The sequence below is a fragment of the Culex pipiens genome, chromosome 3, assembly GCF_016801865.2.
Source record: "Culex pipiens pallens isolate TS chromosome 3, TS_CPP_V2, whole genome shotgun sequence".
Lineage (NCBI taxonomy): Eukaryota > Metazoa > Arthropoda > Insecta > Diptera > Culicidae > Culex > Culex pipiens.
Window position 1 is genome coordinate 79,938,684 of NC_068939.1, and position 14,191 is coordinate 79,952,874.

A 14,191-nucleotide genomic window follows, 5' to 3' on the forward strand; every position below is an offset into this window, starting at 1 on the left:
TGCCAGTCTGCTAATTAATTACTCAAATTACTGGTCCAAAATGATTAATTACATAAATTACTAAATTACTTTTCAATACGATAAAAAACATTTAATTTTATTTAAGTATTCATTTCTACGGTTCAAAACTTATTATTTATAAATAGCTCATTCGATAGCTCTTTCAAAAATTATGCTGTTTTTTTTTTGTACCAATCAGGATATTGTGAATTTCGCGTATAATTTTTATTGAAAATAGCTATAGGTGATCAAACGTAAAAAATGCCCCCCACTAGAGGGCGCTGAAACTTTGGGTGATTTTTACAGCGAGTTAATTGGTTTGAAATTTGGAATTGTTTTATTTTATTATTATAAAATTGACATTAGTATTTAATTATACCATTTTAAGGTAAAAAATAAGTAGCTCAATTGATATGAACAGTAATATTTGTTTTATGGCCAATTTAACCTGTTCATTGTCTGATTCGAAATTCCATTATGTTTCACGTTTCGATCAACCAAACCCTTATCAATCAATTGCAAAAGAAGATTATTTAAGTTGACTTACGTTTTTTGATGTCGTGTTTGTCATAAAAGCAAAAAAATACTGTACTGTTTTACTTCAATATATGAATTTGAATATAATTAATTAATAATTTAAAATTGATTTCAGTTTATTGCAAGTCGAATGCCATTAGAATATAGAAGTTGTTTGAAAAAAGGCCCCCTGATTTTTTGTGAAATTCATCAAAATAACGTTAAGTTTTAATTTGTTTTTTCTTCAAATATTGGTTTGACATTACTTTGCATTTTTTTTCTCAAGCAAATTAAAAAATCCGCTGCTAAAAATACGAATAATGTGAAATGTGACATTTACATTGGATTTAATTTCTGCATCTGAATATAAGTCAATTTTAATTTCACTGAGTTTGATTTTTAACATTAAAACATTCGTCTCAGAAATATTTCGAAATTTTTCGAGAAAATTGCTTAGCTCTTAATAGAGAGATGTTACAGGACTGTCAATTTCTGCAGATAATGAAGAAATATAAAAAACATATTTTTATTTTTATTGATTTTTATATGGCTATCACTTGAAAACTTTGTTTTTATCAATGATAATTAAGTACGTTTTGGCTTTAAATATTTGATCCACATAAACTTCAAATAATTTTGACTGCCTATTAGAAGCAAAAGCATAAAAATTTATCAATTCTAATGTAGTTCTTGCAAAAAAAAGAAACATATTTTTATAATTACTTAATAAAACTTAATAAATTTCGGATTCAAAAAACATTTTTCACTGGGTAATTTATCATGGCGTTGCCTTTTGTTGTTAATTAGCTTCGATAAACAACAAGATAAAAATAAATTTTAGGAGAGAACCATAGTGAATAAGGCCTTCTACATACAAAACCAGTATTTTTTAATCTTTGTGTTTCACTTTTATTTCAAATAAATAAAATACTGTTATAATAGATTATATATAAAAAGTAAATAGTTTCGTTGAAGAAGAACAGTTTAAAAAAATCAATTGCTTTAATTACTCAAAAATTACATTAATTACCAATTAATTACTTTAAATTACTCTAATTACCATGAAATACTATGTAATTAAAGAATGACCTAATTACCAGCTATAAATCAAAGTAATTATTAATTACTTGCCAGTCCTAGGCCTTGCTGGAAACCCTTGGATACCACTTTTCAATTGAAAATTCAATTTTATATCCATTAAGAGTTTCGGAAACAATATCGAGTGTGCTTCGAAACTTCAAAAATACATAACTTGGATGGAATAGAAACGTAAGTCATGCACTATAGCCACAAGTTAACTGTACGTTTTAACAAATCGGCATTTCTTCGATTTTTTAATTTTAAATAAAGCTTTGTCCATGCATTCTCAATGTCAAAAGAAACCATTTTACATCATTAGTTATTCCATTCAAGGCACATTACAATTTTGAACGCTGATCATACAAAATTGGCAATTGAATTTTCGAAAATCTGTCTTCGGTAAGGCTTTAGGTCACGGTTTGCAGAACAAAATAGTTACACGGAAAAAAACCGGATTTTCTTGTTTGTCCTTTTGTTACGTAAAGTTGAATTTCTAAAATATGTATTTTTTTAATTTCGCATTTGTTTTACATGTTTTAAGAAACAAAAGGCATTTTTTTCAAAAAAAAAAAAGTTTTTTTAAAGAATCTTAAATATTTTCAATTTTGAAATATTTTTTTCTTTGCAAAAACAAATTTACAATCGAAAATGCATAAACATAAATTTTGATGGATTGCACCGTTTTAAGTTACATGCATTGCATGCAGTTTTTTGCAGTATAACATTGTTTTATGATGAAGAAACAACACTGATTTTTTTTTGAATTCATTATTTGACATTGTCGATATGACAACTGGTTGCTGAGATACAACCAACCTCTTAAAGCATTAATTTTGTGAAAAAAGCCCTCATTTTTCAACTCGTTATCTTGGCAACTGTATTGGTTCAATTTCAACTGTTAATAAATGAAACATTTGTGAAATTTTCTGCTCTTTTCTATAAAAATAATTACGAATTTAAAATCTAGTCCAACATTTGAAAATATCCTAAATAAGTGTTTTTTAACCCAAAAGGTCAATGTTGATTCTAAAATTTTTAACCTATTATTTTAGAAGAGACCAGAAAATTCCACAAAAGTTTTTTTTAAATCGCACCCAGAGTTTCCGGGATATCGATTTTTTTTTTAAATGCTGAAAACCCCTTTTTTCAAAAAATCAGGCTTTTACAATGACAAAAAAAATTAAGGACATATTTCAGTTTTTCGAAAAAATATTAATATTATTATTTAAAACTGAACTTTTTTGAAAAAAGTCAGCAGTTTTATTGTAGTCAACAATGAAATTAAAAAAATTCTGTTTGGTGTTACTTAATTTTTTTTCCAAAAATGATCATATATTTCAGAAATTTATAATTTTGGTACAAAAATTTACACCATCCTAAAGACAGATTTTTTTTCGAAAATTAAAAAAACGTATTTTGGGAATTCAACTTCCGGTAATAAAAAGCAATTAAAAAAAATCGGGATTTTTTTCCGTGCACCTTTTTTGTTTTGCAAAGTTATAGTTATATCTTACATCTTTGCCTAAGACACCAAATTGATCAGATTTTTTTCTCAAGATATAAATTCCCGAATAATTACGTGCACATTTTTTATGAACAGCCCGCAGATTTGTATGGAGTCTTGAATAGAAGAAAATAATGATACAAAATAGCTTCTTTCATCACAACGAAAGCATGAACAAAGTTTCATTCGAACAAAAAAAAATCTCGAAAAAACGGTGAAATTCTTTTCAAAATCGAGTTTTTGTGATGAAAAGTTAAAGTTAAAATCGTTTTTGCCTTCCTCACCTTACTGAGGAAAGGCTATAAAATCACTCGGAAAATGAACTTTTTAATTAGACCTCCTAGACCTACCTTCATTTGTACATATCGACTCAGAATCAACAGCTGAGCAAATGTCTGTGTGTTTGGCTGTATGTAGACATGTGTACCAAATCAATGTCACAGGAATATCTCGTCACAGGCTCAACCGATTTTGGTCGGAATGGTTTTAATCGATCCGTTTTAACGTCCCCTAAGTTGCTATTTAAATTCATACAGTTTAATCATGTATTTAAAAAGTTATGTTGAAAAAACTGTTTCATATTAAATTAAAATTATGGTAAAAAGGGTGTTTTTTCATGAAACCCTCACATGTTATATATTTTTAGAAAGCATATGAGAAGACCTTTTAGGTGGAGTAAGAATTTTCAAGATCTGACTTACCTATCTTAAATTACAAGCAGTTTAAAATATGGTCTGAATTCACATAACCTCAACTGGTCGGGTCTGATCGCCACGAAAAAGCCGTGTAGAGGGATGCCATTTTCCTCAAAGGCCGTGTCTGTATAATCTTGACAAAAAGTCTGTAGGTAGTCTGTTTTTTACTCATCACTTATTTTTATTAGAGGAGATCCATAAACATGTGGACACTTTAGGGGGGTTGGAATCACTATAAATGTGAGGAAGTTACGTTTTTTCCATTCATTTTTTCTAAAAAAATCTTTTCATAACTGAAGACCGAATTTGATCAGAAAATCTCTTCTTAAGATATGGAATGTTATTATCACAGCACTTCTCTTTAGCTTGTATGGCGAAATGCAAACTGGTTTATTTAGATATAGTATCATAAAAAAATACAAAATTGAAAATCGCGAACAAGTACACGCGCAATGCCAGATCTTTCATTCATTGGAAATAAAAGTATTAAATTTGAAAACTGAAGGCAGTTAGCAAATGAAATGCTCTTCAAAATTTACAGTTGAATGTATAAATTAAAGAAGAAATTGTTAGTTGCTTTATACAACAATTCATTTATGTAACACCATTTAAAAAAAGATAATATTGGGATATCATAGAAACAATATCAAAAAAGGAATATTATTATTATTATTTCAAATTATGAAACATTTTGTTTCAAAAATTGTTTGTTTTCTGAAATAAACATCAATATTTAGAAATCAAAAACCATTTTATTTTAGGAATCATGAAATATGTCATTAGTATAACAAGTAAAAATCATTGGGTGCGTTAGACGTGCTTGATTTTCAGGTATAATATGTAGTATGTAAGTATTAGGAGAAGCATAACAAGGAACGTGTGCACGTGCAAAGCATAGGATACCGCACCCTCAAAACAAGCAATATATGGAATGGGGTATGGGAATGAAATGAAATGAATACTAGGTACATGAAAGTGAGTTGATGAAAGTAACATCTAGGTCATGACAAGAACAACAACAGCGAACACAAACAGGAAACGAGCCAAACTCTGATAAGGATATCGGGAACGCTGAACACAACTGCGGGTTCGACGGGAAGACGACTCGGTCTGTTAAAAGATTTACACACCACAAACATTACACAACACTAAAGCGTTCCCAATCGAACCCGAAACCCATCAACGGAACATTTAGGAACAACTCTTTTCTAGGTTGGATTATTCATCGTTATTAGCTGTCGAAGAGGTGGCGAATCAAACACTTACTGCACTGCCTGGGGACGGCATTGTATGCTGAGCACAAGCGTCGATAGAATACACGTCTGAAATTTGAAAAAGAAAAATGAAGGTTAATAAAGGATTCAACAGTCTCGGCTAGCCTTTATCGATATTTGGCACAATTTTAAAATGAAAAGAACATAAAAGCGCGCGAAATCAATTCAATAAGAAAATTATTCGAAATCACCGCGCTGAATAATTCAGACCGTCAGACAAAGAACTTCATCGCGGCAAGTGACGAACCCGAAAATTTTGAGCTGTCCGATTGAGCTGCCAAGAACCGTTTTACCGGGCGCGCGTCTGGTCGCATACGAATTAATAAAATTATTTCTGCTCAAAACGTGGTGTGAGAGAAATGTATTTGCATATCAACGTAATAATGGGTTTGCGGGCGCGATTAGTGCGCGAATAGAGAGCGTCCAGAGCGGGTCTAAACTTTGAACGTGGTCTGGAGTGAGGCAGGGATTTTTTAATAATGAAGAATAATCTAGGCCGATAACTGTTTATATTAATATGAGCATGGTGGTGGATGGTTTTGTCGTTGCTAGTAGTATCTGCGATTGAAGATATGAGATGTCCCAGTTTCTTTTAATGAGTTGATAACATTTTGATTTGCATAATCAAATGTTTAATTTTGATAGCAATCTTTGATCCTTTGAATAAAAATAAACAAATTCAAATAAAACTCCTTTTATTCCATCATCATCCAAATCACACTTTTCAAGCAACGATCAGCTTCTGGTTGATGGCATGTCCAACCAGTGGAGCCACATGGACCGATCCGGGGTTGGCCGCGACGTACTTGGCCGCCGGGATCGCCGCTCCCAGGTAGTTGTTGTATCCGTAGCCGTAGGACGACGCCAGCGGAAGTCCCCACGGGTTGACCTTGGCAACGTTGGCCTGGACAACGGTCTTTCCACCGAGTCCGTACCAGTTGTTGGTGTAGCCGTTGGAGTAGGTCGCTGGCCAAGCCGCCGCCGAGGACCACTGGTTGACTCCGTACGGGTAGCTGTTCAGACCATTCCAGGTGTTCAGGCCGTTCCAGGAGTTGAGGCCATTCCAAGAGTTGAGGCCATTCCAGGAGTTGAGACCGTTCCACGTGTCTACGCCGTAGGTGGACACTGGCCACGCCGACGGAGCATATCCAGCTTGGGCGGAAATGGCCAAGGTGGCAACGAAAAGAGCGATGAAGGCCTGATTAGAGTAATTAAAGTGGGTTAGAAGATTTCTACGAGACATGTCTTAGGTTAACTTACGTTCATGGTTTCACGGATGATTGACTCCTGGACAAATTCGAATGCCAACTGTTGAAGACCTGTGGGTGAACTATACTTGACAATATCTCTTGATGAGCTTTTATACTTTATATCGGTCCAAGTTATAAACATTCACTCTTAAAAGTGGAACAAGTTTGCTTTTATAAAACAAACCATCCATAAATATATGTTATACTTTAAATTCAATCGAGTTATACCTCTTAAGGAAGTGATTGTCTTAAATTGGAAATTGTGGTTAAGTTGACCTTCGACCAATAGCGTATAAAATCAAATGCCTGGTCACCTAACAGTATAGTTCAGCCAAAGCTCTTCTGCAGTTATAGCTACTCGAGTTTGTCCAGAAGTCAACCATCCGTGAAACCATGAACGTGAGTTAACCTAGGATTTGTATCTTACAAATCTCCTAACCCAATTCAATTTGTCTAATCAGGCCTTCATCGCTCTGTTTGTTGCCACCTTGGCCGTTGCCGCCCATGCTGGATATGTCCCCTCGGCGTGGCCAGTGTCCACCTACGGCGTGGACTCGTGGAACGGCTGGAACGGCCTCAACTCCTGGAATGGCCTCAACTCCTGGAACGGCCTGACCTCCTGGAATGGTCTGAACAGCTACCCGTACGGAGTCAACCAGTGGTCCTCGGCTGCGGCTTGGCCAGCGACCTACTCCAACGGCTACACCAACAACTGGTACGGACTCGGTGGCAAGACCATTGTCCAGGCCAACGTTGCCAAGGTCAACCCGTGGGGACTTCCGCTGGCGTCGTCGTACGGCTACGGATACAACAACTACCTGGGAGCGGCGATTCCGGCGGCCAAGTACGTCGCGGCCAATCCCGGATCGGTCCATGTGGCTCCGCTGGTCGGTCATTCCATCAACCAGAAGCTGATCGTTGCTTGAAAAGTGTGATTTAGATGATTTTAAAATAAACGGAACTGTGATCAATTTAAAAACATTCGAATATCTTAGTGACTTTTAAAACATCAGAAACTCCATCAATTTCAACCAATCACAAAGAAACTTGAATCAATCAATCAATCACAGCAGGACTTCACACGACTCGTGATGGCAGTACACACAGTGATGACAAGATTACCGTACAAGGTTCATGTCCCCCCCGGACAGTCATCGGAATGTGGTCGCCGCACGGTAGCATAAGCTCGCAAGGACAACTTTTTCAAAGAGTCATTTAGAATCAATTATTCCAAGAGCGCGCGCGTAATCTCGGTGCGATCCACCGTCCCGCTGAGAGTTCGATTAAAGCATCGAGAACGTCCCAATAAGATGAAAGAAAACGCACACATACACAGGAAATGATCGGTTAATTTCTTTCATTAACAGTACCAATTTTGACGTGCGCAAGATGGGGTGTAGGAAAATCAAGAATTGGCGAGCACACATGGGAGGTGTTCTACTTCTAAACCCGTTTCTGGAGCAAACAGAACGTCAGTAGCTTCAGACGAACGCGCAGAAGTGATTTCGTTACTCCCCCCGGGAGTACCATTATGAAAGAAAATTTGAACAATTTCAAAAGACCATGAAATTATCAAATCGAACTTATTGTTAAGCCCCACAAAATGTTATTGAAAATCATTCTTGTCTAGAGAATGAGTAGGAAAAAGCGATAGGTTCAAATCGGCATCACTCCTCAGGAAAGAACTATTCTGGAGTTTGTTTTGATCAGGTCCAATAAACAATATTCTATATTTTTTTGTTTTTTTGGTTGTTTTTGAAACCACCTTGGGTATTTATAAACACAAAAAATGCAAATTGAAAAAGCTCCAGGATAATTTCTTGATTTGACCACAGAAAACAACAGAACAATTTTGCGTACCACAGATTTTTAATCATGTATTTTGGAATAGAAATCGAACTCCTCATGTTTGGGGTGACGACTTCCATTATTGCAATGAGCTTTTTTTCAAAGTTATATATTTTGCAGCAATTTATAAAAAAATATATAAAGTTATTTTTTTTTTTTTGAAACAAAATTCAATCAGGGACTTCCAAAACCGAACACCCGGCAAAAACTATATAATTTTGATGCAGATATTCGTTTAATTTCTAAGTGTATCTTTAAGTTATGTTCAGTTTTCCTTGAAAAAATGGAACTTGAATCAAATTCATGCTGCTCATTAAGAGCCAGATTTTCGCTAGGGGGAACGCTGCTCGCATCGATGAGCTCCGATTTTGATGAAACTTTCAGCGTTTGTTGGTCTACATAAAATATGAACTCATGCCAAATATGAGCCCTCTACGATGCGGGGAAGTGAGGTAAAATATCAATTCAAAATTTTACAAAAATGCTCAACAAAAATAGGCCAATTTTTTTAAATGCTCATAACTCAAGTTTGGCAATACGTAAACCTGCTCGCTTGGTTTCATTCGAAAGGTCGTGCCATGCACTACAACTTCGACTTTGAATTACATCTGTCGGATTCTTACTTTCAGAGATATTTATTAATTACTGAAAAGTCGTGATTTTTTTTAAAATTGTCGTATCTTTCTCAAAAACGTAGATACCACCATACCCTATGTGGCGAAATTGAGACATGGCTAGTACTCTAAGTCTACAATAATAACTTTTTGGTACCTCCGATTGTGGTGAAAAAATCAATAATTCTTTGATAATCCATTTTTTTTAAATTAAATGTTACAATTCCATCAAACCCAAAACAATGATTCGATATGAAATTGTTCTTGTTGAGTCTCAATTTCATCACTGAATATGTTTTATACGCTGGAGTTGTTAAATATGGCATATTTTGATACAAGACTTTGCGCAAAACATCAGTTTTCATTCAAAAAACTATTATTTTAGGACAGGGGTGCTCAAAGTTTTTGGATGCCGGGCCAAATTTGAAGCTCAAATGAGCTTGCGGGCCAAACGTATAAAATTTATTATTGAAAAAATGAAATTACGATATTATAATTTAAAATTCTAAAAATTCATCTATCACTTGATTTTTTTTGATTTTTTGTTATTTTTTTTAGAAAATTTTGGTATTTAAAAATAATAGAAAACAGAAAATGAAAGTTGTCAATCTGTTTTGCTTATTTTATTGTTTTAAGTATTTGAAATAAGGTATTTAGTTAAAAGTTTTTGTGTTTTCATTGAAATTTTAGAGTTTTTATTATATTTTGAAAATAGTGACATGAATTCTGAACAATTAATGTAATGGCGTAATTTTATCTTTCAATCAATTGTAACGTTTTGGACGTGATAATGCAACAATTTGATTCTGGCTATGGTCGAGGGGAGGCAAAAAAATTAAAAAAAAAGATAAATAAAAAGTGAAATTACAAGTCAGAAATTAAAAATTTCAATGAAAAAATGATTAGAAAATGTATTGTACACGCGTTCATTTGATTTGCAATCATTCTTTTTGCTTTGAAAACTTCAGCAGCATAAACGGATATAAACGGTTAGATAGTTTGATTTTTTTTTATTTCATCCGTTTTTGGCGTTCATTTTGTGATCATCTTTGCGAGCCGTTTTTTCATAATGAGAAATGACATTCAAATCCATTTTCAATTTGATTTTACTCATTTTTATTTACTCACCATATCCTATATTAAAGTATCTCCAAAAAGTCATGAATGGGTTATGAAATTCAATGTAACAACAGCAATAAAGATAATAGTTTTTAAAATAGTTTCAGCTTGTATTCACAAACTTTTATTTTTATTTTTTTCATTACAGTTATTGGAATAAGTTTTGCATAAAAAGCTGAAAGCTATGTCAAATTATGCCATATTTAACATCTCCAGCGTATAAAACATATTCAGTGATAAAATTGAGACTTAACAAGTACAATTTCATATCGAATCATTGTTTTGGGTTTGATGGAATTGTAACATTTAATTTAAAAAAAAAATGATTATCAAAGAATTATTGATTTTTTCACCACAATCGTAGGTACCAAAAAGTTATTATTGTAGACTTAGAGTACTAGCCATGCCTCAATTTCGCCACATAGGGTATGGTGGTATCTACGTTTTTGAGAAAGATACGACAATTTAAAAAAAAATCACAACTTTTCAGTAATTAATAAATATCTCTGAAAGTAAGAATCCGACAGATGTAATTCAAAGTCGAAGTTGAAGTACACAGTAAAAAATAATGTAAATTTGGAAGCTTTAATTTTTGAAGGTTGAATATTACTTCTTTTATGATGTAATTTTACTTCAATTTAGACTGAAAAAGTGGCATTACACCAGAAAAGTGGTAAAATTACACATTTCTAGAGGTAAAATTACACCTTTTTTCTGACATAAAAGATGTACCCCTTCCCAGATGTAATATTACCATGATTTTTTTTTCTGTGTATTTAAAACTTGAGTTATGAGCATTTAAAAAAAAATGGTCTATTTTTTTGGTGCATTTTTGTAAAATTTTGAATTGATATTTTACCTCACTTCCCCGCATCGTAGAGGGCTCATATTTGGCATGAGTTCATCTTTAATGTAGACCAACAAACGCTGAAAGTTTTATCAAAATCGGAGCTCATCGATACGACTTCTAGAACAAATCCGTGCCCCCTAGCGAAAATATGGCTCTTAATATGTTTAAGCCCAAGCACTCAATCTTGAAAAAAACGAGTTTGAATCTTTAATTTTCTTTTGGAATTCTACCTTAAAAATGAAATGGCAGTAAAAAAATGGAGAACTCTTTGCCAAAATGATTATAATCAAACTCAATCGTGGTAAAAGTGACAAAAAATGCAGGAAAATGCATTTGTTTCCAGTAAATTGCACTTTTATTTTCACTAAACATTTCGAAGAATTTAGAATTTTTTTTTTATCCCAACAAAAAAACAAAAATGAAGATTTTTTATGTTTAAGCAAAAAGTATCTTTTGATGCTTTATACATGCTATTGTATAAAGTATATAATCCAAAAAATCCCGAAATGCTGTGGTATATATAATGTGTGGTTCCAAAGCTCAAAAATTCAGGAAAAGATTAAAAGTGCCAAATTTAATTTTAAATAAAACTAGAATAAGCAAAATACAATGTTTACAATCGATTGTGCTCATTTTTATAAAATTATTTTTTTTTATTTTTTTAGCATTTCGTTACTTACATCTCTCCCATTTTTGGGATAGGGGGAGGGGACAAAAACATTAAATAAATTTGAAATAGCCTAGCTGCAATTTTACTTTCTGCATTTCGGTATCATTTGATGACTCTGAATATAAAGCATGTTTTTTTATTAGAATTGTTTTCTTCAATAAGATATTCAAAGCATTAATTTCATATTAAATGTTATAACAATTATATTTCAATGGCTGTGTTCCTATCAAACATTCAAGTTTAATTCAAGAGTTCAAAATGTAAATGTCATGTTTTCAACTGAAAACTTATCGAATTCAAACTTGAAAGCTTTGTGAAAAAAATATTTGTTATTTTTGTGCATTGATTTCCGAGACGATTTTCACGCTGTCCACGTATGCGTCAAAAATCACTAACCCTAATCATTATATTTCTGACACAAAATTGAAATTTTGCAAATTTGCTACTGTCACAAATTTGCAAAATATCAATGAATTTTTGAAAATATTTTTTTTCATCATGTCTCACGTTTTTTTCGAAAGCGAAAAATTCAAAATTTCGTCACTTGTTTGCTATCTTGTGCCACGTCTGATTTAAACAGATAAGACGTGTCGTAAGATAACACAAAGGCGACAATTTTTCAAAGATTAAGAAGACTTAATTTGGCTAAAAATACATAAATAAACTGTATACAGTGCGTTACATACATAGTTTACAACCGATTTTGCTAGTTATTTCCTTGAAAATGTAATTGTGCAATAATTTTTTTTGAAAACTTGAAGGGGTGGGCAGAAGCTTGAAATAAAAGTTTGAATTGGCCTTACATAACAAACATTGGTTAAAGTTGTTTTATTTAAAAACACATTACGTTTAAAAATTATCAAAAATTGGAAAAAATGTTCTAGAAACATTTAACTATTAACAATGAACATAGTGATCTTTGCCATAATTAACTAAAATTCATTTCAATTAATGAGAAAGCATTCAGTACAGAGTTTGGAATGTTTTTTATGATAAAATAATCCATAAATCTACTAACTATTGAAAAAAGATTACAAAAACTTCAAAATAACGCTTGGAACAACTAAGCGTTATTTGTAATGTTTTTGCTCATGCGTACATTAACTGTAAACAAAGTATGGAAATTCCACACAGACCAAAATAGCCTCCCCAAAATGAGGCAAAATATTTTTTCCGATTACGCAATTGATGCCCATTCTCGCTGGAACGAACTCGATTTCGTTTGGAGTGATACAAAAAAAAACATAAAAATGGAAAATTGCTTCTCTTGCGGCGGAAAATAAACTTCCCCCCAGCTTGGCACAAAAATAAATCACGAAGCAGCCAGAAATTGATGAGTTTGAGAGGCAAGAAGAAGAAAAAATAACGACAGAACAAACAAACGGGAAAAGGAAGGCAAACGCGATTATGAGCCGGTGATAATGAGCTGGGTAAAATTGGGAGGAGATGCGAGCAAAAGGAAAAACTTCACTTTCGATTAACTTTCGGACTCGACCGGCGCGAGACCAAGAATGATGTGCGGTGATAATGGGGATAGAATTGTGTGGTCGAAGTTTCTGGCCTTTCGTTCTCACAATTAGTGGAACCGATTAGGAATGTTTGGATGAGGTTTCGCTCTCGGTGGAAATTAAATGGAATTATGGAAAGTAAGTTTTTAATACCTGCTAGTAGGAACCTTCAAGGCGAGGCATGTAAAGCAAAAGTCTCTCACTAGCGAAACTGGGACCTTTTGGAGTCATAAAGAATTCTTTGGAATACTTTTGCGATATTCTGGGTCCTCCAGAGTTTTTTGGAATACAGATCATGGAATCTATCGATTCTGTTTGTATTTTTAAGGAAAATAAATTATTCAGGCATAGTTGATGAATCACAATCCAACTTAATCCACCAAGCGCTAGTAACTAAGGTAATTAATTTCAAGAGTCTTTAAAACCTCATTCATCATATTGATCAATCTTCTCTGAATCGCATAATCATGCCTTATTTGTCCAGCTCGCAATCCCAGAACTTCATCAGCCAATTTACCCCAGGTATGTGTGGTAAAATATAATCACTCAACCAACCGTCAGACTCCAGGCCTTCACGTATCAAGCTACGATGATAACCTCCAGCACGGAACAGCAGCAATAGAGCTTTATGACGTTTTGCGTACACACACTAGCGCACCATTTGATTTTGCTGGCCGGACAAAATTTAACCTCAATCTTTTTTGTGTACGTACACGCAATACATGCGCACGTAGATAGCTCTATTACATACTTTTCAACGCGTGATCTTATCTTATCTCTTGGCTAGAGACAAAATTAACGATACTGCCGCTTCAAGCTCATTATGTTGAGCAAAATACGTCTTTTGCATAAAGATGTCAACGACTTGCAAATGTCTTCACCGCGTATTATGCGCCACGAGTCTTATCGCTACCTTTTATGAGCTTGCTCTCATTTGAGGCATGCTTCCAGACAGCACAGACTGATGGCGCGCACTTTAAGGGGAAACAGGTTACGTACATACATTAGTCGAACATGGTTGATACATTTTATGAGTACCTAGATTTACATGCTACTTATCGAATGATGATAGAATTTCCGGTTTATCTAGTGAACACTTTTAAATAAACTCAAATAAAAAGCTGAAGTTGACCTTTGAAATTTTTGATCCAAATTACACCATAAACCACGAATCTTCTGAACCAGAACCAAACTTGAAACTGACCGTGTTGAAATACTCATCTTGCACACCTTTTGCTGGAAAAGATTAAAACATCCCATCCT

General features: G+C 33.6%; 3 protein-coding genes across 3 annotated transcripts in view; 1 reads left to right on the top strand and 2 right to left on the bottom strand.

Moving 5' to 3' along the window:
• LOC120428904 (uncharacterized) overlaps window positions 1-14,191 on the bottom strand; it is a 97,765-nt gene that overhangs the window by 18,928 nt on the left and 64,646 nt on the right. The window contains exon 2 of the mRNA XM_052709918.1: window positions 5,062-5,117. Coding sequence (XP_052565878.1) covers window positions 5,062-5,117 — 56 coding nt within the window. The remainder of the gene's footprint in view (window positions 1-5,061; window positions 5,118-14,191) is intronic.
• On the bottom strand, window positions 5,748-6,422 carry LOC128093484 (uncharacterized). The gene is made up of 2 exons (XM_052710386.1): window positions 6,330-6,422; window positions 5,748-6,267 (listed from the first exon to the last, which is right to left on the bottom strand). Exons 1-2 carry the CDS (start codon window positions 6,333-6,335, stop codon window positions 5,794-5,796), a joined length of 480 nt encoding a protein of 159 aa, XP_052566346.1. The 5' UTR covers window positions 6,336-6,422; the 3' UTR covers window positions 5,748-5,793.
• On the top strand, window positions 6,657-7,291 carry LOC128093485 (uncharacterized). Its single transcript, XM_052710387.1, has 2 exons — window positions 6,657-6,718; window positions 6,781-7,291. Exons 1-2 carry the CDS (start codon window positions 6,713-6,715, stop codon window positions 7,243-7,245), a joined length of 471 nt encoding a protein of 156 aa, XP_052566347.1. The 5' UTR covers window positions 6,657-6,712; the 3' UTR covers window positions 7,246-7,291.